Genomic DNA, 27,936 nt, shown 5'->3' with positions numbered 1-27,936 from the left:
GGGCCTGGGACCCCCAAATTCTGCCCCCCCAAATTCCCTGTGCCCCCCACCCCATGGACCTGAGACCCCCAAATTCTGCACCCCCAAATTCCCTGTGCCCCCAACCATGGGCCTGGGACCCCCAAATTCTGCACCCCCAAATTCCCCGTGCCCCCCACCCCATGGACCTGGGACCCCCAAATTCTGCACCCCCAAATTCCCTGTGCCCCCCACCATGGACCTGGGACCCCCAAATTCTGCACCCCCAAATTCCCTGTGCCCCCCACCCCATGGGCCTGGGACCCCCAAATTCTGCACCCCAAATTCCCTGTGCCCCCCCCCCATGGGCCTGGGACCCCCAAATTCTGCACCCCCAAATTCCCTGTGCCCCCCCCCCATGGGCCTGGGACCCCCAAATTCTGCACCCCCAAATTCCCTGTGCCCCCAACCATGGACCTGGGACCCCCAAATTCTGCACCCCCAAATTCCCTGTGCCCCCCACCCCATGGACCTGGGTACCCCCAAATTCTGCACCCCCAAATTCCCTGTGCCCCCCACCATGGACCTGGGACCCCCAAATTCTGCACCCCCAAATTCCCTGTGCCCCCCACCCCATGGACCTGGGACCCCCAAATCCATTGTGTCCCCCCCCCCCCCTCCACCGTGGGGCCCCCCCTCATCTTGGGACCCCCCAAATCTTTTGGGGACCCCCCCCCCAAGTGGCCTGGGTGACCCCCTCCCCCCAAATTTTCATGACCCCCCCCCCCCAAACACTCCGGGGCCCCCCCAGGGACAGGGACCAGGTGTCCCCTCCCCCCCCCCCACCAAAAGGGCTTTTTTGGGGCCCCCCCCAAAATCGGGCACGGACCCCCCCCGGTGCCACCTGAGCCTGTCACACACTGTCAGTCACACACTGTCACCTGCTGTCCCCCCAGGTGTCACCTGTCACCCCCCAGGTGTCACCTGTCCCCCCAGGTGTCACCTGTCCCCCCCCGGTGTCACCTTTCCCCCCCCCGGTGTCGCCTGTCCCCCCCCAGGTGTCACCTGTCCCCCCCCAGGTGTCACCTGTCACCCCCAGGTGTCACCTTTTCCCCCCCCAGGTGTCACCTTTTCCCTCCCCGGTGTCACCTGTCACCCCCCCCGTGTCACCTGTCCACCCCTGGTGCCACCTTTTCCCCCCCCAGGTGTCACCTGTCCCCCCCCCAGGTGTCACCTGTCCCCCCCCGGTGTCACCTGTCCCCCCCCCCCAGGTGTCACCTTTCCCCCCCCAGGTGTCACCTGTCCCCCCCCCGGTGTCACCTGTCACCCCCCCGGGATATTTTTGTATTTTCGTGGGAAAGGTTTGGAAATAAAACGGAGAAATGGGAGCGGCTGTGGGGGTGGGGAGGTGCCACGGCTGGGCACACCTGGGCACACCTGGGACACACCTGGGACACAGCTGTTGTACACCTGTTATACACCTGGGACACACCTGGGCACAGCTGGGACACACCTTGGACACAGCTGTTGTACACCTGTTATACACCTGGGACACACCTGGGCACAGCTGGGACACACCTTGGACACAGCTGTTGTACACCTGGGCACAGCTGGGACACACCTGGGCACACCTGTTATACACCTGGGACACAGCTGTTATACACCTGGGACACAGCTGGGACACACCTGTTATACACCTGGGACACAGCTGTTATACACCTGGGACACACCTGGGACACAGCTGTTGTACACCTGGGCACACCTGGGACACAGCTGTTGTACACCTGGGACACACCTGGGCACACCTTGGACACAGCTGTTAAACAGCTGGGCACACCTGTTATACACCTGGGACACAGCTGGGCACACCTGTTATACACCTGGGACACACCTGTTATACACCTGGGACACAGCTGGGCACAGCTGGGCACACCTGTTATACACCTGGGCACACCTTGGACACAGCTGTTAAACAGCTGGGCACACCTGTTATACACCTGGGACACAGCTGGGCACACCTGGGACACAGCTGGACACAACTGGGACACAGCTGGGCACACCTGGGGCACAGCTGGGCACACCTTGGACACAGCTGTTGTACACCTGGGCACACCTGTTATACACCTGGGACACAGCTGTTATACACCTGGGACACACCTGGGCACACCTTGGACACAGCTGTTAAACAGCTGGGCACACCTGTTATACACCTGGGACACACCTGGGACACAGCTGTTATACACCTGGGAAACAGCTGTTATACACCTGGGCACAGCTGGGCACACCTGTTATACACCTGGGACACAGCTGTTATACACCTGGGCACAGCTGGGCACACCTGTTATACACCTGGGACACACCTGTTATACACCTGGGCACAGCTGGGCACACCTGTTATACACCTGGGACACACCTGTTATACACCTGGGCACAGCTGGGACACACCTGTTATACACCTGGGACACAGCTGTTATACACCTGGGCACACCTTGGACACAGCTGTTGTACACCTGGACACACCTGGGACACAGCTGGGCACACCTGTTATACACCTGGGCACAGCTGGACACACCTGTTACACACCTGGGCACAGCTGGGTACACCTGGGCACACCTGTTATACACCTGGGACACAGCTGGGCACAGCTGTACAGTCCTTACACACCTGGGCACAGCTGTAAAGCCATTACACACCTGGGCACAGCTGGATACCAATTTGGGGAGGGGTCCCACAAACCCCAATTTGGGGAGGGGTCCCAAACCCCACTTGGGGTCCCAAACCCCATTTTGGGGAGGGGTCTCAAACCCCAATTTGGGGTGGGGGAGCAGCCCCAATTTGGGGAGGGGTCTCAAACCCCATTTTGGGGTGGGAGAGCAGCCCCAATTTGGGGGTCCGCACTCTGTGTGTTTGTGTTTGTGTGTTTGTGTGGGGGGGGGGTCCCTGTGTGATTTTTGGGGGGGGGTCCGCACCCCTTTTCCCCCCTCCCCCACCCCAAATCCCAACGCCCCCTCCCACAAAACGCAGCCCTCGCTCGGGTTTCAGGGTTTTTAATCCCGGACCCTTTTCCGGGCGGTTTCACCCCAAAAACCGCGAGGGCCCCGCCCCTCCCGCCCCTCCCCCACCCCGAGCCGCCCGCGGCCCCCCTCCCCACCCCCTCCCCCCCCCGGGGGTCCCCCCTGGTTTGGGGGGGCTGGGAAGGGAACCCCCCCCCCCAATATCGGACCCCAAAATGGGGGGGAGGGGATGTGGGGACCCCCCCCCCCCCCAAATACAGCCCTGGGGGTGGGGGGAGGGGGGCAAGGAATCCTGGGGACCCCCAAAATGGGGGGGCAGGGACCTCCAGAGACCCCCAAAATGGGGGAGCAGGGATTCCTGGGGACCCCCAAAATGGGGGGGTCAGGGACCTCCAGAGACCCCCAAAATAGGGGAGCAGGGACTGCTGGGGACCCCCAAAATGGGGGAGCAGGGACTGCTGGGGACCCCCAAAATGGGGGAGCAGGGATTCCTGGGGACCCCCAAAATGGGGGAGCAGGGACTGCTGGGGACCCCCAAAATGGAGGGGTCAGGGACCTCCAGAGACCCCCAAAATGGGGGAGCAGGGATTCCTGGGGACCCCCAAAATGGGGGAGTAGGGAGTGCTGGGGACCCCCAAAATGGGGGGGCGGTCAGGGATTCCTGGGGACCCCCAAAATGGGAGAGCAAGGATTCCTGGGGACCCCCAAAATGGGGGGGTGAGGGACTCCTGGGGACCCCCAAAATGGGGGAGCAGGGATTCCTGGGGACCCCCAAAATGGGGGAGCAGGGATTCCTGGGGACCCCCAAAATGGGAGGGTCAGGGATTCCTGGGGACCCCCAGAATGGGGGAGCAGGGACTCCTGGGGACCCCCAAAATGGGGGAGCAGGGATTCCTGGGGATCCCCAAAATGGGGGGGTCAGGGACCTCCAGAGACCCCCAAAATAGGGGAGCAGGGACTGCTGGGGACCCCCAAAATGGGGGAGCAGAAACACCTGGGGAACCCCAAAGTGGGGGGACAAGGACCCCCAAAATGTGGGGGACAAGAACACCCGGGCACCCCCAAAACTGGGGGACAAGGGCACCTGAAGACCCCCAAAATGGGGGGGTCAAGGACAGAGGGGGACCCCCAAATTCCCATAAAGGCACATCAGGGACCCCCAAAAACACCCCGGGGACCCCCAAATTCCCACAAAGGCACCTCGGGACCCCCCAGAAACCCCTCGAGACCCCCCAAAAACACCCCGGGGACCCCCAAATTCCCACAAAGGCACCTCGGGACCCCCCAGAAACCCCTCGAGACCCCCCAAAAACACCCCGGGGACCCCCAAATTCCCACAAAGGCACCTCGGGACCCCACAGAAACCCCTCCAGACCCCCCAAAACCCCCCGGGGACCCCCAAATTCCCATAAAGGCACATCAGGGACCCCCAAAAACCCCCGGGGACCCCCAAATTCCCATAAAGGCACCTCGGGACCCCCAAAGTGCAGACATGGGGTGACGGGGACACCCCAAGACCCCCCAAAAACCCCCCGGGGACCCCCAAATTCCCATAAAGGCACATCAGGGACCCCCCAAAAACACCCCGGGGACCCCCAAATTCCCATAAAGGCACCTCGGGACCCCCAAAAAACCCTTCGAGACCCCCCAAAAACCTCCCGGGGACCCCCAAATTCCCACAAGGGCACCTCGGGACCCCCCAGAAACCCCACGAGACCCCCCAAAAACACCCTGCGACCCCCAAATTCCCATAAAGGCACATCAGGGACCCCCCAGAAACCCCTCGAGACCCTCCAAAACACCCCGGGGACCCCCAAATTCCCATAAAGGCACCTCGGGACCCCCCAGAAACCCCTCCAGACCCCCCAAAAACACCCCGGGGACCCCCAAATCCCCACAAAGGCACCTCGGGACCCCCAAAGCGCAGACATGGGGTGACCGGGACACCCCGAGACCCCCCAAAAACCCCCCGGGGACCCCCAAGTCCCCACAAGGGCACCTCGGGACCCCGCAGAAACCCCTCGAGACCCCCCAAAAACCCCCCGGGGACCCCCAAATTCCCCCAAAGCCACCTCGGGACCCCCCAAAACCACAGCACACAGGTCACCCGGACCTCCACGCTGGGGGGGGGAGACACCCCAAAAACCCCCGGGACGGCGGGGTGACCCCAAAACCCCTCCGAGCTCCGAGACTGGGCACAGGGACACCCCGAAATCCCCACGACAGGGGGTTGACCCCAAAACCCCTCAGTGCTTTGAGATTGGAAACAGGGACACCCCAAAACCCCCGGGACAGCGGGGTGACCCCAAAACCCATCCGAGCTCCGAGACTGGGCACAGGGACACCCCAAAACCCCACCGTGCTTTGAGATTGAGAACAGGGACACCCCAAAACCCCCGGGACAGCAGGGTGACCCCAAAACCCCTCCGAGCTCCGAGACTGGGCACAGGGACACCCCAAAACCCCCGGGACGGCGGGGTGACCCCAAAACCCCTCCGAGCTCCGAGACTGGGCACAGGGACGCCCCAAAACCCATCAGTGCTTTGAGATTGGAAACAGGGACACCCCAAAACCCCTCAGTGCTTTGAGATTGGAAACAGGGACACCCCAAAACCCCCACGACAGCGGGGTGACCCCAAAACCCCTCCGAGCTCCGAGACTGGGCACAGGGACACCCCAAAACCCCTCAGTGCTTTGAGATTGGAAACAGGGACACCCCAAAACCCCTCAGTGCTTTGAGATTGGAAACAGGGACACCCCAAAACCCCCGGGACAGCGGGGTGACCCCAAAACCCATCCGAGCTCCGAGACTGGGCACAGGGACACCCCAAAACCCCACCGTGCTTTGAGATTGAGAACAGGGACACCCCAAAACCCCCGGGACAGCAGGGTGACCCCAAAACCCCTCCGAGCTCCGAGACTGGGCACAGGGACGCCCCAAAACCCATCAGTGCTTTGAGATTGGAAACAGGGACACCCCAAAACCCCTCAGTGCTTTGAGATTGGAAACAGGGACACCCCAAAACCCCCACGACAGCGGGGTGACCCCAAAACCCATCCGAGCTCCGAGACTGGGCACAGGGACACCCCAAAACCCCCAAGGCGGAGGAGCCCAGCGAGACCTCCCCGAAGCCGGGGGTGTTTCAGGGGGTCTCCCCCCGAGTCCGCACCCCCCGCAGCCCCCCGGGCGGGGTTTTGGGGGGCACTAGAGGGGCAGGATCTGCTCCAGGAGGGTTTTGGAGGCCGGGGGGATCCTGTCGGGGAATTTGACCTCGAACTCGATGACGAGGTCGCCGCGCTGCTCGGGCGAGCGAGGGAAGGGCAGCCCCTCGCCCGGCACGCGGCGCTTGACGCCCGGCTTGAGCACGTCCTGGAACACCATGGGGATGGAGCGGCCGTCCAGCGTGGGGACGGTCACCGTGCAGCCACACAGAGCCTGGGGACACGTCAGGGACACGTCAGGGACATGGGGACATGGGGGGACACAGGGGGACACAGGGGGACACGGAGGTGTTCCACGTCCTGGAACACCATGGGGATGGAGCGGCCGTCCAGCGTGGGGACGGTCACCGTGCAGCCACACAGAGCCTGGGGACACGTCAGGGACAAGGGGACATGGGGACACGTCAGGGACGTGGGGACACGTCAGGGACACGGGGACACGTCAGGGACATGGGGACATGGGGACACGTCAGGGACATGGGGACAGAGGGGGACAGAGGGGGACACAGGGACACGGAGGTGTTCCATGTCCTGGAACACCATGGGGATGGAGCGGCCGTCCAGCATGAGGACGGTCACCGTGCAGCCACACAGAGCCTGGGGACACGTCAGGGACATGGGGACACGTCAGGGACACAGGGACATGGGGACACGTCGGGGACATGGGGACACAGGGGGACACAGGGGGACACAGGGACACGGAGGTGTTCCACGTCCTGGAACACCATGGGGATGGAGCGGCCGTCCAGCGTGGGGACGGTCACCGTGCAGACACACAGAGCCTGGGGACATGGGGACACGTCAGGGACACATCAGGGACATGGGGACATGGGGACAGGTCAGGGACATGGGGACACAGGGGACATGGGGACACAGGGGGACACAGGGACACGGAGGTGTTCCACATCCTGGAACACCATGGGGATGGAGCGGCCGTCCAGTGTGGGGACGGTCACCGTGCAGCCACACAGAGCCTGGGGACACGTCAGGGACACATCAGGGACATGGGGACATGGGGGACACGTCAGGGACATGGGGACACAGGGGACACAGGGGGACACAGGAACACGGAGGTGTTCCACATCCTGGAACACCATGGGGATGGAGCGGCCGTCCAGCGTGGGGACGGTCACCGTGCAGCCACACAGAGCCTGGGGACACGTCAGGGACACGGGGACACGTCAGGGACACGTCAGGGACATGGGGACATGTCAGGGACACGGGGACACGTCAGCCACACAGGGGACACAGGGGGACACAGGGACACGGAGGTGTTCCACGTCCTGGAACACCATGGGGATGGAGCAGCCGTCCAGCGTGGGGACGGTCACCGTGCAGCCACACAGAGCCTGGGGACACGTCAGGGACACGTCAGGGACACGGGGACATGGGGACACGTCAGGGACATGGGGACACAGGGGGACACAGGGGGACACAGGGACACGGAGGTCCCCTGGAACACCATGGGGATGGAGCGGCCGTCCAGCGTGGGGACGGTCACCGTGCAGCCACACGACACGGGGGACAGGTCTGTGACAGGTCAGGGACATGGGGACATGGGGACACAGGGACAGGTCAGGGACATGGGGACAGGTCAGGGACACGGGGACAGGTCAGGGACATGGGGACACGGGGACAGGTCAGGGACATGGGGACACGGGGACAGGTCAGGGACATGGGGACAGGTCAGGGACACAGGGACAGGTCAGGGACATGGGGACAGGTCAGGGACATGGGGACATGGGGACACAGGGACAGGTCAGGGACATGGGGACATGGGGACACAGGGACAGGTCAGGGACATGGGGACAGGTCAGGGACACGGGGACAGGTCAGGGACATGGGGACACGGGGACAGGTCAGGGACATGGGGACACGGGGACAGGTCAGGGACATGGGGACAGGTCAGGGACACAGGGACAGGTCAGGGACATGGGGACAGGTCAGGGACATGGGGACATGGGGACACAGGGACAGGTCAGGGACATGGGGACATGGGGACACAGGGACAGGTCAGGGACATGGGGACATGGGGACACAGGGACAGGTCAGGGACATGGGGACACGGGACAGGTCAGGGACATGGGGACAGGTCAGGGACACGGGGACAGGTCAGGGACATGGGGACATGGGGACACAGGGACAGGTCAGGGACATGGGGACAGGTCAGGGACACGGGGACAGGTCAGGGACATGGGGACAGGTCAGGGACACGGGGACAGGTCAGGGACATGGGGACACGGGGACAGGTCAGGGACATGGGGACATGGGGACACAGGGACAGGTCAGGGACATGGGGACAGGTCAGGGACACGGGGACAGGTCAGGGACATGGGGACAGGTCAGGGACATGGGGACAAGTCAGGGACATGGGGACAGGTCAGGGACACGGGGACAGGTCAGGGACATGGGGACAGGTCAGGGACACGGGGACAGGTCAGGGACATGGGGACAGGTCAGGGACATGGGGACAAGTCAGGGACATGGGGACAGGTCAGGGACACGGGGACAGGTCAGGGACATGGGGACATGGGGACACAGGGACAGGTCAGGGACATGGGGACAGGTCAGGGACACGGGGACAGGTCAGGGACATGGGGACACGGGGACAGGTCAGGGACATGGGGACAGGTCAGGGACATGGGGACAAGTCAGGGACATGGGGACAGGTCAGGGACATGGGGACATGGGGACACAGGGACAGGTCAGGGACATGGGGACAGGTCAGGGACACGGGGACAGGTCAGGGACATGGGGACAGGTCAGGGACATGGGGACAAGTCAGGGACATGGGGACAGGTCAGGGACATGGGGACATGGGGACACAGGGACAGGTCAGGGACATGGGGACAGGTCAGGGACACGGGGACAGGTCAGGGACACGGGGACACGTCAGGGACATGGGGACACGGGGACAGGTCAGGGACACGGGGACAGGTCAGGGACATGGGGACACAGGGACAGGTCAGGGACACGGGGACAGGTCAGGGACATGGGGACAAGTCAGGGACATGGGGACAGGTCAGGGACATGGGGACACAGGGACAGGTCAGGGACACGGGGACAGGTCAGGGACATGGGGACAAGTCAGGGACATGGGGACAGGTCAGGGACATGGGGACATGGGGACACAGGGACAGGTCAGGGACATGGGGACAGGTCAGGGACACGGGGACAGGTCAGGGACATGGGGACACGGGGACAGGTCAGGGACACGGGGACAGGTCAGGGACATGGGGACACAGGGACAGGTCAGGGACACGGGGACAGGTCAGGGACATGGGGACACGGGGACAGGTCAGCGCTGGGCCGAGGGGAACCCCCGGCATGGCCCCACTGCCATGAGTGACCCCAGAGTGACCCCTGAGTGACCCCTGAGTGACCCCCCAGAGTGACCCCACAGTGACCCCTCAGAGTGACCCCAGAGTGACCCCCACCGTGGCCCCTCTGAGTGACCCCTCAGTGACCCCTCAGAGTGACCAGAGTAACCCCCCAGTGACCCCCCACAGTGACCCCCACCGTGGCCCCTCAGAGTGACCTGAGTGACCCCTCTGAGTGACCCCTCAGTGACCCCTCAGAGTGACCAGAGTAACCCCCCAGTGACCCCCCACAGTGACCCCACAGTGACCCCTCAGAGTGACCAGTGACCCCACAGTGACCCCCAGAGTGACCCCCCAGTGACCCCCACAGTGACCCCACAGTGACCCCAACTGCCACCCACCCACCCCTGATGTCCCCACCGAGACCACCCCAGCTCAATGTCCCCATCTGACGTCCCCTGGAGACCACCCCAGCCCCCAGGTCCCCACCACCACCAAGACCAACCCCTGACGTCCCCACTAAGCCCACCCCATCTCCAATGTCCCCACCAAGACCACCCCGCCCTCAGTGTCCCCACCACCACCCACCCCTTGATGTCCCCAAGACCGCCCCACTCCCAACGTCCCCATTGCCACCCACTCCCAATGTCCCCACCAAGACCACCCCATCTCCGACATCCCCACCAAGACCACCCCACCCCAATGTCCCCACCAAGACCAACGCACCACCAATGTCCCCACCAAGACCAACACACCCCCAATGTCCGCACTGCCACCCCAGCCCCGATGTCCCCACCAAGACCACCCCACCCCAATGTCCCCACCAAGACCAACACACCCCCAATGTCCCCACTGCCACCCCATCTCCAACATCCTCACCAAGACCACCCCACCCCAATGTCCCCACCAAGACCAACGCACCCCCAATGTCCCCACTGCCACCCCAGCCCCGACGTCCCCACCAACACCACCCCAACCCCAGTGTCTCCACTGTCACCCACCCACCCTGATGCCCCCACCAAGACCACCCCATCTCCGACATCCCCACCAAGCCCACCCAGCCCTGATGTCCCCACCAAGCCCATCCCACCTCCATCATCCCCACCAAGCCCACCCAGCCCTGATGTCCCCACCAAGCCCATCCCACCTCCATCATCCCCACCAAGCCCACCCAGCCCTGATGTCCCCACCAAGCCCATCCCACCTCCATCGTCCCCACCAAGCCCATCCACTCCTTGATGTCCCCACCAAGCCCATCCCACCTCCATCATCCCCACCAAGCCCATCCCACCTCCATCATCCCCACCAAGCCCATCCACTCCTTGATGTCCCCACCAAGCCCATCCCACCTCCATCATCCCCACCAAGCCCACCCAGCCCTGATGTCCCCACCAAGCCCATCCCACCTCCATCATCCCCACCAAGCCCACCCAGCCCTGATGTCCCCACCAAGCCCATCCCACCTCCATCGTCCCCACCAAGCCCATCCACTCCTTGATGTCCCCACCAAGCCCATCCCACCTCCATCATCCCCACCAAGCCCACCCAGCCCTGATGTCCCCACCAAGCCCATCCCACCTCCATCGTCCCCACCAAGCCCATCCACTCCTTGATGTCCCCGCCAAGCCCATCCCACCTCCATCATCCCCACCAAGCCCATCCCACCTCCATCATCCCCACCAAGCCCATCCACTCCTTGATGTCCCCACCAAGCCCATCCCACCTCCATCATCCCCACCAAGCCCACCCAGCCCTGATGTCCCCACCAAGCCCATCCCACCTCCATCATCCCCACCAAGCCCACCCAGCCCTGATGTCCCCACCAAGCCCATCCCACCTCCATCGTCCCCACCAAGCCCATCCACTCCTTGATGTCCCCACCAAGCCCATCCCACCTCCATCATCCCCACCAAGCCCATCCCACCTCCATCATCCCCACCAAGCCCATCCACTCCTTGATGTCCCCACCAAGCCCATCCCACCTCCATCATCCCCACCAAGCCCACCCAGCCCTGATGTCCCCACCAAGCCCATCCCACCTCCATCGTCCCCACCAAGCCCATCCACTCCTTGATGTCCCCACCAAGCCCATCTTATCTCCATCATCCCCACCAAGCCCACCCAGCCCTGATGTCCCCACCAAGCCCATCCCACCTCCATCATCCCCACAAGCCCACCCAGCCCTGATGTCCCCACCAAGCCCAGCCAGCCCAGCCCCTGGCGGGCCGGCCCCGCTCACCTCGCGCAGGCTGATCTTGGCCGGGTAGACGATGTCGGAGCCCTCGCGGCGGAACACGTCGTGCGGCTTGTCCTTGAGCACGAACACCACGTCGGCCGGGATGTTGTTGGGGGTCTGGTCGCCCTCCTTGGGGAAGGTGATCTTGGTGCCCTCCTTCCACCCTCGCTTCACCTCGATGGTCAAGATCTTGTCCTCGTTCCTCACCGTCTTCCCGTCGGGGCCGAGGCGCTTGTGGGAGATCTTCATCTTCTTGGTGCAGCCGCTGTAGATCTCCTCCAGCGACACGCGCAGGTCGTACAGCACGGGGGGGTCCTGCTTGCGGCCCTCGCCCCCCCGGCCCCGCGGGAAGCTGACGCTGCCGAAGCCCCCCACGTGGAAGGTGTTGAAGGCCTCGTCGCCGTCCTCATCGTCGCCGTTGCGCTGCACGAAGAAGGTGTCGAAGGGGTTGCGCCCGTCGAAGAACTCGGCGAACATGGCGTGCGGGTCGCCGCGGAACGTGTAGGTGAAGGTGGGGCCGTTGGAGCCCCCCGGCCCGGGGGTCGGGGCTCCCCCTTTCAGCCCTGGCAGTTGTGGGGGAAGGCGCCCATCAGCCCCCCGGCCGCGCCGCCGGAGGGTGCGGGGTGAGCCGCGGGCAGGGCGTGGGGCGGCCGAGGGCGTGGGGAACCGGTTCTGCCCGTGGCGCCGACGCCGCTGACGGTCCCGGACGGGCCCCAACAGGCCCAGCCGGCTCCGGCGGCACCCCCCCGGCACGCCCCGGCGCCCTGCCTGGCTCCCCCGCCCCGGGCTGCTGGCCTGGCGCCGGCCACCGCCAGCCCTGCTGGCCACGCGGGCTACCAACCACGGAGCCCACCCCCGTGCCCCTCTCTGTGCCACGCCTGCCGTCGCCCTGCCGCCACCCTCGTGCCTGTGCCCCCCAAGCCCCGATCCTGGCCCCGCCACCTGTCCCTGTCACCTGTCCCCACCCCCTCACCTGCCTGGCTGTCACCCCCAAGACCCCCACCCCTCGCTCCCCCCCCGCAATCTCCCCTCCAGACCCCCACCCTCACCTGCGCCCCAACACCCCCGACCCCCCCAGCCCACCTCCCCCCTGCCCTCCCCACACCCCCTCCGACCCCCAGACCCCCTCCCCGACTGCCCCCGACCCCCAGGCCCCCTCACTGCCCCTCCCGTGCCCCCCAGACCCCCTCCCCGCCTGCCCCCAGACCCCCTCTCTGCCTGCCTCCGACCCCCAGACCCCCTCTCTGCCTGCCCCCGACCCCCAGGCCCCCTCACTGCCCCTCCCGTACCCCCCAAACCCCCTCCCCACCTGCCCCCAGACCCCCTCACTGCCCCCCAAACGCCCTCCCCACCTGCCCCTAGACCCCCTCACCCTCTCACTGCCCCTCCCGTACCCCCCAAACCCCCTCCCCGCCTGCCCCCAGACCCCCTCACTGCCCCTCAAACGCCCTCCCCGCCTGCCCCCAGACCCCCTCACTGCCCCCCAAACCCCCGGCCCGGCCCCCCCCCGGCCCCCCGGTGCCGCCGCTCACCCTCCTCCCCGTACTTGTCGAAGATCTCCCGTTTTTTGGGGTCGCTGAGCACGTCGTAGGCCTCGGCCACCTCCTTGAAGCGCTGCTCGGCGCCCGGCGAGCGGTCCTTGTCGGGGTGGCAGCGCAGCGCCTGCCGCCGGTACGCGCGGCGGATGTCGGCGGCGGAGGCCCCCCGGGACAGCCCCAGCGTGCGGTAATAATCCTTCCCCATGGCCGCCCCCGCTGCTCTGGCACCGGGCACGGCGAGGCTCCGCGGGACGGGCACGGGGAGGGAGCCCCGAGGGGCGGGGGGGGGGCGGGGAGGGACAGGGGAGGGACCGCGAGGGACCGGGGAGGGACCGGGGAGAGATGAGGATGGAGAGGGGAGGGACGGGGAGGGACCGGGGAGGGATGGGGATGGAGAGGGGAGGGACCGGGAGGGACCGGGGAGGGATGGGGATGGAGAGGGGAGGGACCGGGAGGGACCGGGAGGGACCGGGGAGGGATGGGGATGGAGAGGGGAGGGACCGGGAGGGACCGGGGAGGGACCGGGGAGGGATGGGGATGGAGAGGGGAGGGACCGGGAGGGACCGGGAGAGATGGGGATGGAGAGGGGAGGGACCGGGAGGGACCGGGAGGGATGGGGATGGAGAGGGGAGGGACCGGGGATGGATGGGGATGGAGAGGGGAGAGACCGGGGAGGGACCGGGGAGGGATGGGGATGGAGAGGGGAGGGACGGGGAGGGACCGGGAGAGATGAGGATGGAGAGGGGAGGGACCGGGAGGGACCGGGGAGGGATGGGGATGGAGAGGGGAGGGACCGGGGAGGGATGGGGATGGAGAGGGGAGGGACCGGGAGGGACCGGGAGAGATGAGGATGGAGAGGGGAGAGACCGGGAGGGACCGGGGAGGGATGGGGATGGAGAGGGGAGGGACCGGGAGGGACCGGGGAGGGATGGGGATGGAGAGGGGAGGGACCGGGAGGGACCGGGAGAGATGAGGATGGAGAGGGGAGAGACCGGGAGGGACCGGGGAGGGATGGGGATGGAGCGGGGAGGGACCGGGAGGGACCGGGGAGGGATGGGGATGGAGAGGGGAGAGACCGGGAGGGACCGGGGAGGGATGGGGATGGAGCGGGGATGGACCGGGAGGGACCGGGGAGGGATGGGGATGGAGCGGGGATGGACCGGGAGGGACCGGGGAGGGATGGGGATGGAGAGGGGAGGGACCGGGAGGGACCGGGGAGGGACCGGGGAGGGATGGGGATGGAGAGGGGAGGGACGGGGGAGGGACCGCGAGGGACCGGGAGAGATGGGGATGGAGAGGAGAGGGACCGCGAGGGACCGGGAGGGAGCGGGGGAGGGACCAGGGATAGACCGGGGATGGAGGGGGAGAGGGCTGGACTGGGGAGGGACCGGGGAATGGATCGGGATGGAGCGGGGGAGGGAACGGGAATGGAGCGGGGATAGAACGGGGAGGGACCGGGAATGGACCGAGGGGTGGAAGTGGTCCGGAAGAGGGACTGGGGGATGAAGCAGGGATAGAGCGGGGATGGAGCGGGGAGGAACCGGGATGGAAGTGGAGCGGAGGAAGGACCGGGGATGGGTCGAGAAGGGGCTGGACCGGAGCAGGGACCGGGGGAGGAGCGGGGGGGACGAGGAGGGGTCGGGAAAGGGCCGGGAGAGGGCGCGGGGACAGATGGGCGGAGGAACCGGGAGAGGAACCGGGGCGGGAGCCAGGGAGGGACCGGGAGGGGGATCGGGAGAGAGGGAACGGGGATGGGAACGGGGAGAAACCGGGATAGGAACAGGAATGGGAACGGGATGGGAACAGGGAGAAACCGGGATAGGAACAGGAATGGGAATGGGATGGGAATGGAGATGGGAACGGGATAGGAATGGGGATGGGAACGGGGTGGGAACGGGATGGGAACGGGATGGGAACGGAGTTGGGAACGGGATGGGAACAGGGAGAAACCGGGATAGGAACAGGAATGGGAATGGGATGGGGACGGGGTGGGAACGGGGTAGGAACGGGATGGGAACGGAGTAGGAACAGGATGGGAACGGGATGGGAACGGGATGGGGAGGGGATGGGAATGGGGAGAAACCGGGATAGGAACAGGAATGGGAATGGAATTGGAACGGGATGGGAACGGGTTAAGAACGGGATGGGAACAGGGTAGGAACAGGACGGGAACGGGATGGGAACGGGATGGGAACGGGATGGGAACGGGGTAGGAACGGGATGGGAACGGGATGGGAACGGGATGGGAACGGGGTAGGAACGGGATGGGAACGGGATGGGGAGGGGATGGGAATGGGGAGAAACCGGGATAGGAACAGGAATGGGAATGGAATTGGAACGGGATGGGAATGGGATTGGAACGGGATGGGAACGGGGTAGGAACAGGATGGGAACGGGATGGGAACGGGATGGGAACGGGATGGGAACGGGGTAAGAACGGGATGGGAACGGGATGGGAACGGGATGGGAACGGGGTAGGAACGGGATGGGAACGGGATGGGGAGGGGATGGGAATGGGGAGAAACCGGGATAGGAACAGGAATGGGAATGGAATTGGAACGGGATGGGAATGGGATTGGAACGGGATGGGAACGGGGTAGGAACAGGATGGGAACGGGATGGGAACGGGATGGGAACGGGATGGGAACGGGGTAAGAACGGGATGGGAACGGGGATAGGAACGGGGTAGGAACGGGATGGGAACGGGATGGGAATGGGATTGGAACGGGATGGGAACGGGGTAGGAACAGGATGGGAACGGGCTGGGAACGGGATGGGAACGGGGTGGGAACGGGATTGGAACGGGGATAGGAACGGGGTAGGAACGGGATGGGAACGGGATGGGAACGGGATGGGAATGGGATGGGAACGGGATGGGAACGGGATGGGAACGGGGAGAAACCGGGATAGGAACAGGAATGGGAATGGAATTGGAACGGGATGGGAATGGGATTGGAACGGGATGGGAACGGGGTAGGAACAGGATGGGAACGGGCTGGGAACGGGATGGGAATGGGATGGGAACGGGGAGAAACCGGGATAGGAACAGGAATGGGAACGGGATGGGAACGGGGTAAGAACGGGATGGGAACGGGATGGGAACAGGACAGAGCAGGGGCGAAGGAGGGGCCCGAGGCTTGCCGGGGCCGTCCCTGTCGCCTCCCGTGACAGCTGACCCTGCCACTGCTCGGTGTCGCCACCGTGACACCACCGGAGCCTCTGCCCGCCCCCGGCCGCGTCCCCGGGGGTGTCCCCGGCTCAGGTGACACCGGGGGCTGGAGCCAGCAGGGTGACAGCACGCCTGGGGAGCCGGGGGGACACGGGGGGACACGGGGGGACACGGGGGGACACGGGGGGACACGGGGACACAGGACATGGGGACAGAGAGGACATGGGGACACGGGACAGGGGGACATGGGGACATTTGGGACAGGGACAGGGGGACGTGGGGACACAGGACATGGGAACAGAGAGGACATGGGGACACAGGACATGGGGACAAGGAGGACATGGGGACACGGGACAGGGGGACACAGGACATGGGGACAAGGAGGACATGGGGACACGGGACAGGGGGACATGGGGACATGGGGACACGGGACAGAGGGACATGGGGACACAGGTCATGGGGACATGGGGACATTTGGGACAGGGACATGGGGACAAGGAGGACATGGGGACACGGGACATGGGGACATTTGGGACAGGGACATGGGGACATGGGGACATGGGGACAAGGAGGACATGGGGACACGGGACATGGGGACATTTGGGACGGGGACATGGGGACATGGGGACAGAGAGGACATGGGGAGACGGGACAGGGGGACATTTGGGACAGGGACATGGGGACATGGGGACAAGGAGGACATGGGGACATGGGACAGGGGGACAGGGGGACATGGGGACACAGGTCATGGGGACATGGGGACATTTGGGACAGGGACATGGGGACACGGGACAGGGGGACATGGGGACACAGGTCATGGGGACATGGGGACATTTGGGACAGGGACGTGGGGACATGGGGGCATGGGGACAGGGACATGGGGACAGGGACGTGGGGACACAGGACATGGGGACATTTGGGACAGGGACATGGGGACACGGGGCAGGGGGACATGGGGACACAGGTCATGCGGACATGGGGACATTTGGGACAGGGACGTGGGGACATGGGGACATGGGGACAGGGACATGGGGACAGGGACGTGGGGACACAGGACATGGGGACATTTGGGACAGGGACATGGGGACACGGGGACATGGGGACAAGGAGGACATGGGGACACAGGACATGGGGACATTTGGGACGGGGACATGGGGACACGGGACAGGGGGACATGGGGACACAGGTCATGGGGACATGGGGACATTTGGGACAGGGACATGGGGACACGGGGACATGGGGACAAGGAGGACATGGGGACACAGGACATGGGGACATTTGGGACGGGGACATGGGGACACGGGACAGGGGGACATGGGGACACAGGTCATGCGGACATGGGGACATTTGGGACAGGGACATGGGGACATGGGGACATGGGGACAAGGAGGACATGGGGACACAGGACATGGGGACATGGGGACAAGGAGGACATGGGGACACGGGACATGGGGACATTTGGGACGGGGACATGGGGACATGGGGACATGGGGACAAGGAGGACATGGGGACACAGGACATGGGGACATTTGGGACGGGGACATGGGGACATGGGGACATGGGGACAAGGAGGACATGGGGACACAGGACATGGGGACATTTGGGACGGGGACATGGGGACATGGGGACATGGGGACAAGGAGGACATGGGGACACAGGACATGGGGACATTTGGGACGGGGACATGGGGACATGGGGACATGGGGACAAGGAGGACATGGGGACACAGGACATGGGGACATTTGGGACGGGGACATGGGGACACAGGACAGGGGGATGTGGGGACACAGGACATGGGGACAGAGAGGACATGGGGACACAGGACATGGGGACATGGGGACACAGGACATGGGGACATTTGGGACAGGGACATGGGGACGCGGGACACAGGATGGGGACATGGGGACACAGGACATGGGGACATTTGGGACATGGGGACATGGGGACACGGGACATGGGGACATGGGGACATGGGTCCCAGTCCCTGTGACCCCTCCATTGCCCATGCCCCCCCCCCCCAGACCCCCCCGCCCCTTTAGACCCGCCCTCATGCGGTGTTTGCCCCTCCCACTTCCCACCCCTACCGCGAGCCCATTGGCCGAGCTGACCGTCACTCCACCCGCAGCCCCGCCCCCGCCGCGATCCCATTGGCTGCCCTAGCCGTCACTCCACGCCCCGCCCCCGCCTCCCATTGGCGGAGGCCCCCTCGGGCGTTCGCGTTGCCCCGGCAACCGGCGCGGCGGGAAGGGGCGAGCGCGCGAGCGGGGCCGCTGCGTCCTGATTGGCCGAGCCGAGCCACGCGAGCGCCGCCGATTGGCCGAGCCTCAGGCCCCGCCCCCCCGCAGGCGTGAGGGGCGGGTCACGTGGGGGCGGCGGGGGCGGCGGGAGCGGCGGAGCGCAGCGGCCATGAAGCACTACGAGGTGAGGCGGCCGCGCTGCCCGCGGCCCGGGGCGGACACCGCCACCGGAGCGGCCCCGAGCGCCGGCCCCGCCGGCCCCGCACGGCGCCATCGCGGCGACCTCGCGGAACCCGCGCGTTCCGCCCCGGGGCACCCGGGACGCGCTCTGCGCATGTGCCACGGGAGGGGGGGGGGGGGGAAAATGTCGCGCTGTGCGCATGCGCGTCAGGGCGAGCCTGCTCGGTGTGGCGGGGGTGGGGCTTTGGGCGTGGCCGTCGTGGAATGGGGCGGGGCCTCGCGAGGGGGCGGGGCTTGCCGTCCCGGGACTCTCGGTGGTCCCGGAGGGTCCCGGAAGGTTCTGGAAGGTCCCGGAGGGTCCCGGGCGGGCTCCGCCACCCCCGCGGTGGCAGCAGGGCCCTGAGTGACGCCGGGACGGGCCCCGCTGTCACCCCCGAGCGCCACTGTCGCTGTCACCGTCACCGCCGCCGCGCCCGCGGTGGCTCCTCGGGCACGGCCCCGGTAGCCCACGGAGCTGTCACCTCCCCCCCACGGGGGTGACAGAGCCCCATGGCAGTGTCCCCAGCCTGTGTCACCTCCCCCGGGGGTGACAGAGCCCCGGGCCGCGGGGACAAACCCGTCCCGGTGTCCCCGCGTGACGTCACCCCCCCGCCGGTGACAGTGGCCACATGGCCGCGGCCACTCTGTCCCCACCTCGGGCCACCGGGGCTCGCGGGGATATTGTGGGGGGGGGTCCGGCCTCACCTCCTGTCCCGTCCTGTCCCGTCCTGTCCCCGCCGGGTGACACTGTCCCTCCGGTGGCCACCCCCCGGGCCACCTCCAGGGCCACCTCCAGGGCCACCGCGGGGCCACCACGGGGCTACCCGGGGGGGGCCGGGTTATATTTAGCGGCCGCCGGGGCCGATCGGGTTTCGGGCGGGCGCGGTGACATGGAGGTGGCAGTGGCACCCCGCGAGGGTGGCCCGGTGGCCCCGGGGCCCGTGCTGGGGCTGTGGCCAGCGGTGGCCCCCGGCAAGCGGCCCAAGAAATCGGCGGTGCTCTTCTTCGAGGTGGAGATCCTGGACGCCCGCACCAGGGACAAGCTCTGCTTCCTCGACAAGGTGTGGGGACAGGGGGACAGGGGGACATGGGGGACACGGGGGGACATGGGGGACACGGGGGGACACGGCGGGACACAGGGGGACAGGGGGACATGGGGGGACATGGGGGGACATGGGGACATGGGGGGATATGGGGGACACGGGGGGACATGGGGACATGGGGGGATATGGGGACATGGGGGGATATGGGGGGACATGGGGACACGGGACATGGGGGACACGGGGGGACAGGGGGACATGGGGACATGGGGACATGGGGGGATATGGGGGGATATGGGGGGACATGGGGGACATGGGGGGATATGGGGGACACGGGGGGACAGGGGGACATGGGGACATGGCAGGACATGGGGACATGGGGGGACATGGGGACATAGGGGGACATAGGGGGATATGGGAGGACATGGGGACATGGGGACACAGGGATATGGGGTGACACGGGGACAGGGGGGGATATGGGGGGACAGGGGGACACGGGGACATGGCAGGACATGGGGGGGACATGGGGACGAGGAGACACGGGGGGACAGGGGGACACGGGGGGATATGGGGTGACATGGGGACACGGAGATGTGGGGTGACATGGGGACGGGGGGGATATGGGGTGACATGGGGGACATGGGGATATGGGGGGACAGGGGGACATAGGGGGACATGGGGACACGGGGGGATATGGGAGGACATGGGGACATGGGGGACATGGGGGGATATGGGGGGACAGGGGGACATGGGGACAGGGGGACATGGGGGGACATGGGGACATGGGGGGATATGGGGGGACATGGGGGGACATGGGGACAGGGGGACATGGGGGGACATGGGGACATGGGGGGATATGGGGGACATGGGGACAGGGGGACATGGGGGGACATGGGGACACAGGGGGACATGGGGGGATATGGGGGACATGGGGACATAGGGGGACATGGGGACATAGGGGGACATGGGGACATATTGGGACATGGGGGGACATGGGGGGGACATGGGGACATGGGGACAGCACAGGGGGACATGGGGACACGGGGACAGCGTGGAGGGACACAGGGACATGGGGGGACAGGAGGGGACATGGGGACACAGGGTGACATGGGGACAGGGGGGACATGGAGGGACATGGGGGGACATGGGGGGACACAGGGAGATGGGGACATGGGGGACAGCGTGGGGGGACACAGGGACATGGGGGGACAGGAGGGGACATGGGGACACAGGGTGGCACGGGGACATGGGGGGACATGGGGACAGGGGGGACATGGAGGGACATGGGGGGACATGGGGACACAGGGTGACATGGGGACAGGGGGGACATGGAGGGACATGGGGGGGACACGGGGGGACACAGGGACATGGGGACACGGGGACAGCGTGGGGGGACACAGGGACATGGGGGGACAGGAGGGGACATGGGGACACAGGGACAAGAGGGGACATGGGGACAGAGGCGGGGACACAGGGACAGCGTGGGAGGGGACACGGGGTGGCCTGGCACTGTCCCCGCGTCCCCTGACCGCCCTCGCTGTCCCCAGGTGGAGCCTCAGGCCACGGTGGCCGACATCAAAAACCTGTTCAGCAAAAGCCGTGAGTGGGGACAAGGGGACATGGGGACACGGGACAGGGGACAGGGGGACAGGGACAGGGGGACAGGGACAGGGGGACATGGGACATGGGGACATGGGGACAGGGGCACATGGGGACAGGGGACATGGGGACAGGGGAGGGGACAGGGACAAAGATGGGGACTCTCCATGGGGCCTTGGGGACCCTCAGTGTGGCTGAGACCTGTCACCGGACCACGGGGACGTGTCACCGGGACATGGGGACTGGGGATGTGTCACTGGGACATGGGGACATGGGGACATGTCACCGGGGCCACAGGGACGTGTCACCAGCACATGGGGACATGGGGACGTGTCACCGGACCAGGGGGACGTGTCACCGGGGCCACGGGGACATGTCACCAGGACATGGGGACATGGGGACCTGTCACTGGGACATGGGGACATGTCACCAGACCATGGCGACGTGGGGATGTGTCACCGGGATGTGGGGACATGGGGACATGTCACTGGGACGTGGGGACATGGGGACGTGTCACAGGGATATGGGGACGTGTCACCGGGACATGGGAACATGGGGACATGTCACCAGGCCATGGGGACATGGGGACATGTCACCGGACCATGGGGACGTGTCACCGGGACGTGGGGACATAGGGACGTGTCACCAGGACATGGGGACATGGGGACGTGTCACCGGACCATGGGGACGTGTCACCGGGACGTGGGGACATGGGGACGTGTCACTGGGACATGGGGACGTGTCACCGGGACGTGGGGACATGGGGACATGTCACCGGGACACGGGGACGTGTCACTGGGACATGGGGACCTCCATCCTGGCCAAGGACTTGTCACAGGGCCACCACTGTCACCATCGGCATCAGACACCCAGCACGGGGCCGTGTCCCCCTTGGCTGTCCCCTCTGTGGCCGTGTCCCCACGGTGCCACCACAGCTGTCCCCGCGGTGCCACCACAACTGTCCCCGTGGTGCCACCATCCCTGTCCCCACAGTGCCACCATCCCTGTCCCCGCAGTGCCACCATCCCTGTCCCCACAGTGCCACCACCGCTGTCCCCGCAGTGCCACCACCGCTGTCCCTGCAGTGCCACCATTCCTGTCCCCACAGTGCCACTGTCCCTGTCCCCGCAGTGCCACCATCCCTGTCCCCACAGTGCCACCACCGCTGTCCCTGCAGTGCCACCACCACTGTCCCCACAGTGCCACCACTGCTGTCCCCGCAGTGCCACCATCCCTGTCCCCACAGTGCCACCACCGCTGTCCCTGCAGTGCCACCACCACTGTCCCCACAGTGCCACCACTGCTGTCCCCCGCAGTGCCACCATCCCTGTCCCCACAGTGCCACCACCGCTGTCCCCACAGTGCCACCATCCCTGTCCCTGCAGTGCCACCACCACTGTCCCCACAGTGCCACCACTGCTGTCCCCACAGTGCCACCACCGCTGTCCCCGCAGTGCCACCATCCCTGTCCCCACAGTGCCACCATCCCTGTCCCTGCAGTGCCACCACCGCTGTCCCCACAGTGTCACTGTTCCTGTCCCCACAGTGCCACCATCCCTGTCCCTGCAGTGCCACCACCGCTGTCCCCACAGTGCCACCATCCCTGTCCCCACAGTGCCACCATCCCTGTCCCCGCAGTGCCACCATCCCTGTCCCCACAGTGCCACCACCACTGTCCCCTCTGTCCCACAGATCCCCAGTGGTACCCGGCGAGGCAGTCCCTGCGCCTGGACCCCAGTGAGTGCCACCACCGTGTCCCCCGGTGTCCCCAAGGTGTCCCCAGGTGTCCTCAATGTGTCCCCAGGTGTCCCCAGGTGTCCTCAATGTGTCCCCAGGTGTCCCCAAGATGTCACCAGGTGTCCCCCACGTGTCCCCAGGCATCCCCAGGTGTCCCCCAGGCATCCCCAGGTTTCCCTCAGGGATGTCCCCAGGTGTCCCAGGTACCTTCCCCAGTGTCCCCCAGGTGTCCCCCAGGTGTCTCAGGGATGTCCCAGGTGTCCCCCAGGTGTCCCCAGGTGTCCCCCAGGTGTCCCCAGGTGTCCCCAGGTGTCTCAGGGATGTCCCAGGTGTCCCCAGGCGTCCCCCAGGTGTCCCCAGGTGTCCCCCAGGTGTCCCCAGGTGTCCCCCAGGTGTCTCAGGGATGTCCCAGGTGTCCCCAGGTGTCCCCCAGGTGTCTCAGGGATGTCCCAGGTGTCCCCCAGGTGTCCCCCAGGTGTCTCAGGGATGTCCCAGGTGTCCCCAGGTGTCCCCCAGGTGTCCCCAGGTGTCCCCCAGTTGTCCCCAGGTGTCCCCAGGTGTCTCAGGGATGTCCCAGTGTCCTCCAGGTGTCCCCAGGCATCCCCAGGCGTCCCCCAGGTGTCCCCAGGTGTCTCAGGGATGTCCCAGGCGTCCCCCAGGTGTCCCCAGGTGTCTCAGGGATGTCCCCAGGTGTCCCCCAGGTGTCCCCCAGGTGTCTCAGGGATGTCCCAGGTGTCCTCCAGGTGTCCCCAGGCATCCCCAGGTGTCCCCCAGGTGGTGCCAGGTGCCCCCCAGGTGTGCCAGGTGTGTCCCTGGGTGTCCCCAGGGATGTCCCCAGGGATGTCCTGAGGTGTGCGCCAGGTGTCCCTAGGTACCTCCCAGGTGTGTGCCAGGTGTGTGCCAGGTGTGTGCCCAGCTGTGCCAGGTGTTCCCAGCTGTGCCAGGTGTGTGCCAGGTGTGTTCCCAGGTGTTCCCAGGTGTGTGCCAGGTGTGTTCCCAGGTGTTCCCAGGTGTTCCCAGGTGTGTGCCAGGTGTGTGCCAGGTGTGTTCCCAGGTGTGTGCCAGGTGTGTTCCCAGGTGTTCCCAGGTGTTCCCAGGTGTGTGCCAGGTGTGTGCCAGGTGTGTTCCCAGGTGTGTGCCAGGTGTGTTCCCAGGTGTTCCCAGGTGTGCGCCAGGTGTGTGCCGGGTGTTCCCAGGTGTGTGCCAGGTGTTCCCAGGTGTTCCTAGCTGTGCCAGGTGTGTTCCCAGGTGTGTGCGCCAGGTGTGTGCCAGGTGTGTGCCAGCTGTGCCAGGTGTGTGCCAGCTGTGCCAGCTGTGTGCCAGGTGTTCCCAGCTGTGCCAGGTGTGTGCCAGGTGTGTGCCAGGTGTTCCCAGGTGTTCCTAGCTGTGCCAGGTGTGTTCCCAGGTGTGTGTGCCAGGTGTGTGCCAGGTGTGTGCCAGCTGTGCCAGGTGTGTGCCAGCTGTGCCAGCCTGTGTGCCAGGTGTGTGCCAGGTGTGTGCCAGGTGTTCCCAGGTGTTCCCAGCTGTGTTCCCAGCTGTGCCAGGTGTGTGCCAGGTGTTCCCAGGTGTGTGCCAGGTGTTCCAGGTGTGCTGTCCGCAGAGGGGCGCTCGCTGAAGGACGAGGACGTGCTGCAGTCGCTGCCCGTGGGCACCACGGCCACGCTCTACTTCCGGGACCTGGGGGCACAGATCAGCTGGGTCACGGTGAGGGCACCGGTGTCACCTGTGCCACTTCTGTGTCACTTCTGTGTCACCTGTGCCACCTCTGTGTCATCCACTGTGTCACCCGTCACCTCTGTGTCACCTGTGTGCCACCTCTGTGTCATCCACTGTCATCCACTGTGTCACCTGTGTGTCACCTGTGTGCCACCTGTGTCATCCACTGTGTCACCTGTGTCACCTGTGTCATCCACTGTGTCACCTCTGTGTCACCTGTGTCACCTCTGTGTCACCTGTGTCACCTGTCACCTGTGTCATCCACTGTGTCACCTGTGTCACCTGTGGTCATCCACTGTGTCACCTCTGTGTCACCTGTGTCACCTCTGTGTCACCTGTGTCACCTGTCACCTGTGTCATCCACTGTGTCACCTGTGTCACCTGTGTCATCCACTGTGTCACCTCTGTGTCACCTGTGTCACCTCTGTGTCACCTGTGTCACCTGTCACCTGTGTCATCCACTGTGTCACCTCTGTGTCACCTGTGTCACCTCTGTGTCACCTGTGTCACCTGTCACCTGTGTCATCCACTGTGTCACCTCTGTGTCACCTGTGTGCCACCTGTGTGTCACCTCTGTGTCACCTCTGTGTCACCTGTGTGCCACCTGTGTCACCTCTGTGTCACCTGTGTCACCTGTCACCTGTGTCATCCACTGTGTCACCTCTGTGTCACCTGTGTCACCTCTGTGTCACCTGTGTCACCTGTCACCTGTGTCATCCACTGTGTCACCTCTGTGTCACCTGTGTCACCTGTGTGCCACCTGTGTGTCACCTCTGTGTCACCTCTGTGTCACCTGTGTGCCACCTGTGTGTCACCTCTGTGTCACCTCTGTGTCACCTGTCACCTGTGTCATCCACTGTGTCACCTCTGTGTCACCTGTGTCACCTCTGTGTCACCTGTGTGTCACCTCTGTGTCACCTCTGTGTCACCTGTGTGCCACCTGTGTCACCTGTGTGTCACTGTGGGTCACCTGTCACCTGTGTCATCCCTGTGTCACCTGTGTCACCTGTCATGTGTGTCATCCACTGTGTCACCTGTGTGTCACCTGTGTCATCTCTCTGTTACACCTGTGTCACCTGTGTGTCACCTGTGTCACACCCCGGTGTCCCTGTGTCCGTCTGTCCCTCTTCTGTTCCTCTGTCCCTGCTCCTGGGTGTCCCATGTCCCCTGTGTTCCTCTGTCCCAGGTGTCCCTCACCTGTCCCCTGTCCCTCACCTGTCCCCTGTCACCTGTGCCAGGTGTTCCTGACGGAGTACACGGGGCCCCTGCTCATTTACCTGTGCCAGGTGTTGCTGAGTGTCCCCTGTCACCTGTGCCAGGTGTCCCTGAGTGTCCCCTGTCCCGTGTCACCTGTGCCAGGTGTTCCTGACGGAGTACGCGGGGCCCCTGCTCATTTACCTGTGCCAGGTGTCCCTGAGTGTCCCCTGTCCCCTGTCACCTGTGCCAGGTGTCCCTGAGTGTCCCCTGTCCCTCACGTGTCCCCTGTCACCTGTGCCAGGTGTTCCTGACGGAGTACGCGGGGCCCCTGCTCATTTACCTGTGCCAGGTGTCCCTGAGTGTCCCCTGTCCCCTGTCCCCTGTCCCTCACGTGTCCCCTGTCACCTGTGCCAGGTGTTCCTGACGGAGTACGCGGGGCCCCTGCTCATTTACCTGTGCCAGGTGTCCCTGAGTGTCCCCTGTCCCCTGTCCCCCTGTCCCTCACGTGTCCCCTGTCACCTGTGCCAGGTGTTCCTGACGGAGTACGCGGGGGCCCCTGCTCATTTACCTGTGCCAGGTGTCCCTGAGTGTCCCCCTGTCCCCTGTCCCTCACGTGTCCCCTGTCACCTGTGCCAGGTGTTCCTGACGGAGTACGCGGGGCCCCTGCTCATTTACCTGTGCCAGGTGTCCCTGACTGTCCCCTGTCCCCTGTCCCCTGTCCCTCACGTGTCCCGTGTCACCTGTGCCAGGTGTTCCTGACGGAGTACGCGGGGCCCCTGCTCATTTACCTGCTGTTCTATTTCCCGGTCCCGTTCCTCTACGGGCCCCGCTACGACTTCACGGCCAGCCGGCACCGGCGTGGTCCAGTGAGACACGGGGACATCGCGGGGGACGTCGGGGGGACACGGGGACATCAGGGGGACATCAGGGGGGACACGGGGACACTGGGGGATGTCGGGGGGACATGGGGACACGGGGGGGGACATTGGGGACACTGGGGGACATCGGGGACACTGGGGACATCAGGGGGACATCAGGGGGACACTGGGGACATCAGGGGGACATCAGGGGGACACGGGGACACTGGGGGATGTCGGGGGGACATGGGGACACGGGGGGGACATTGGGGGACACTGGGGGACATCGGGGACACTGGGGACACTGGGGGACATGGGGACACGGGGGGACACGGGGACACTGGGGACATCGGGGGACATGGGGGGGACACGGGGACACTGGGGACATCAGGGGGACACAGGGACACTGGGGACACTGGGGGACGTTGGGGGGACACGGGGACACTGGGAACACGGGGGGACATGGGGACACTGGGGACATGGGGACACTGGGGACATGGGGGGACATCGGGGACCCTGGGGACATGGGGGGACACTGGGGACATCAGGGGGACACGGGGACACCGGGGACACGGGGGGGACATGGGGGGGACACGGGGACACTGGGGACACGGGGGGGACATGGGGGGACACTGGGGACATCAGGGGGGACACTGGGGGACATTGGGGTCACTGCAGGGACATTGGGGACATCAGGGGGGACATTGGGGACACTGGGGGGACACTGCAGGGACATCAGGGGGACACTGTGGTCACTGCAGGGACACTGGGGACATGGGGGGACACTGGGACATCAGAGGGGACATTGGGGGACACGGGGACACTGGGGACATGAGGGGGGACATTGGGGACACTGCTGGGACACTGGGGACATCAG

The 27,936-nt window shown here is 65.5% G+C and overlaps 2 protein-coding genes across 2 annotated transcripts; one reads left to right on the top strand and one right to left on the bottom strand.

Annotated features, from left to right (window-relative positions):
* Positions 1-6,158: 6,158 nt before the first annotated feature.
* LOC137465951 (dnaJ homolog subfamily B member 1-like) lies at positions 6,159-13,602 on the bottom strand. The gene is made up of 3 exons (XM_068177914.1): positions 13,283-13,602; positions 11,754-12,313; positions 6,159-6,408 (listed from the first exon to the last, which is right to left on the bottom strand). The coding sequence occupies exons 1-3, from the start codon at positions 13,491-13,493 to the stop codon at positions 6,178-6,180; spliced, it is 1,002 nt and encodes a 333-aa protein (XP_068034015.1). The 5' UTR covers positions 13,494-13,602; the 3' UTR covers positions 6,159-6,177.
* A 5,138-nt stretch (positions 13,603-18,740) lies between these two features.
* LOC137465950 (very-long-chain enoyl-CoA reductase-like) lies at positions 18,741-27,095 on the top strand (the record flags this gene model as incomplete). The annotated part of the gene is made up of 6 exons (XM_068177913.1): positions 18,741-18,878; positions 19,924-19,974; positions 21,501-21,552; positions 23,245-23,289; positions 24,890-24,993; positions 26,952-27,095. Coding segments are annotated over exons 1-6 (411 nt in total), but the record flags the coding sequence as incomplete, so codon positions are not given.
* Positions 27,096-27,936: the final 841 nt, after the last annotated feature.

Source organism: Anomalospiza imberbis, unplaced genomic scaffold (assembly GCF_031753505.1).
Source record: "Anomalospiza imberbis isolate Cuckoo-Finch-1a 21T00152 unplaced genomic scaffold, ASM3175350v1 scaffold_1204, whole genome shotgun sequence".
NCBI classification, from domain to species: Eukaryota; Metazoa; Chordata; class Aves; order Passeriformes; family Viduidae; genus Anomalospiza; species Anomalospiza imberbis.
Note: the sequence above shows the minus strand (reverse complement) of the source record. Positions and strands in the feature narration are given on the sequence as shown.

What these genes read in the sequence shown, in the direction of transcription:
- LOC137465951 (XM_068177914.1), bottom strand. Translation starts at nt 13,493, where the DNA reads ATGGGGAAGGATTATTACCGCACGCTGGGGCTGTCCCGGGGGGCCTCC. An exon ending in CGACAAGTACGGGGAGGAGG is followed by an intron (nt 12,314 to 13,282) that starts GTGAGCGGCGGC and finishes CACAACTGCCAG; the next exon opens with GGCTGAAAGGGGGAGCCCCG. An exon ending in CCAAGATCAGCCTGCGCGAG is followed by an intron (nt 6,409 to 11,753) that starts GTGAGCGGGGCC and finishes ACGTGTCCCCAG; the next exon opens with GCTCTGTGTGGCTGCACGGT.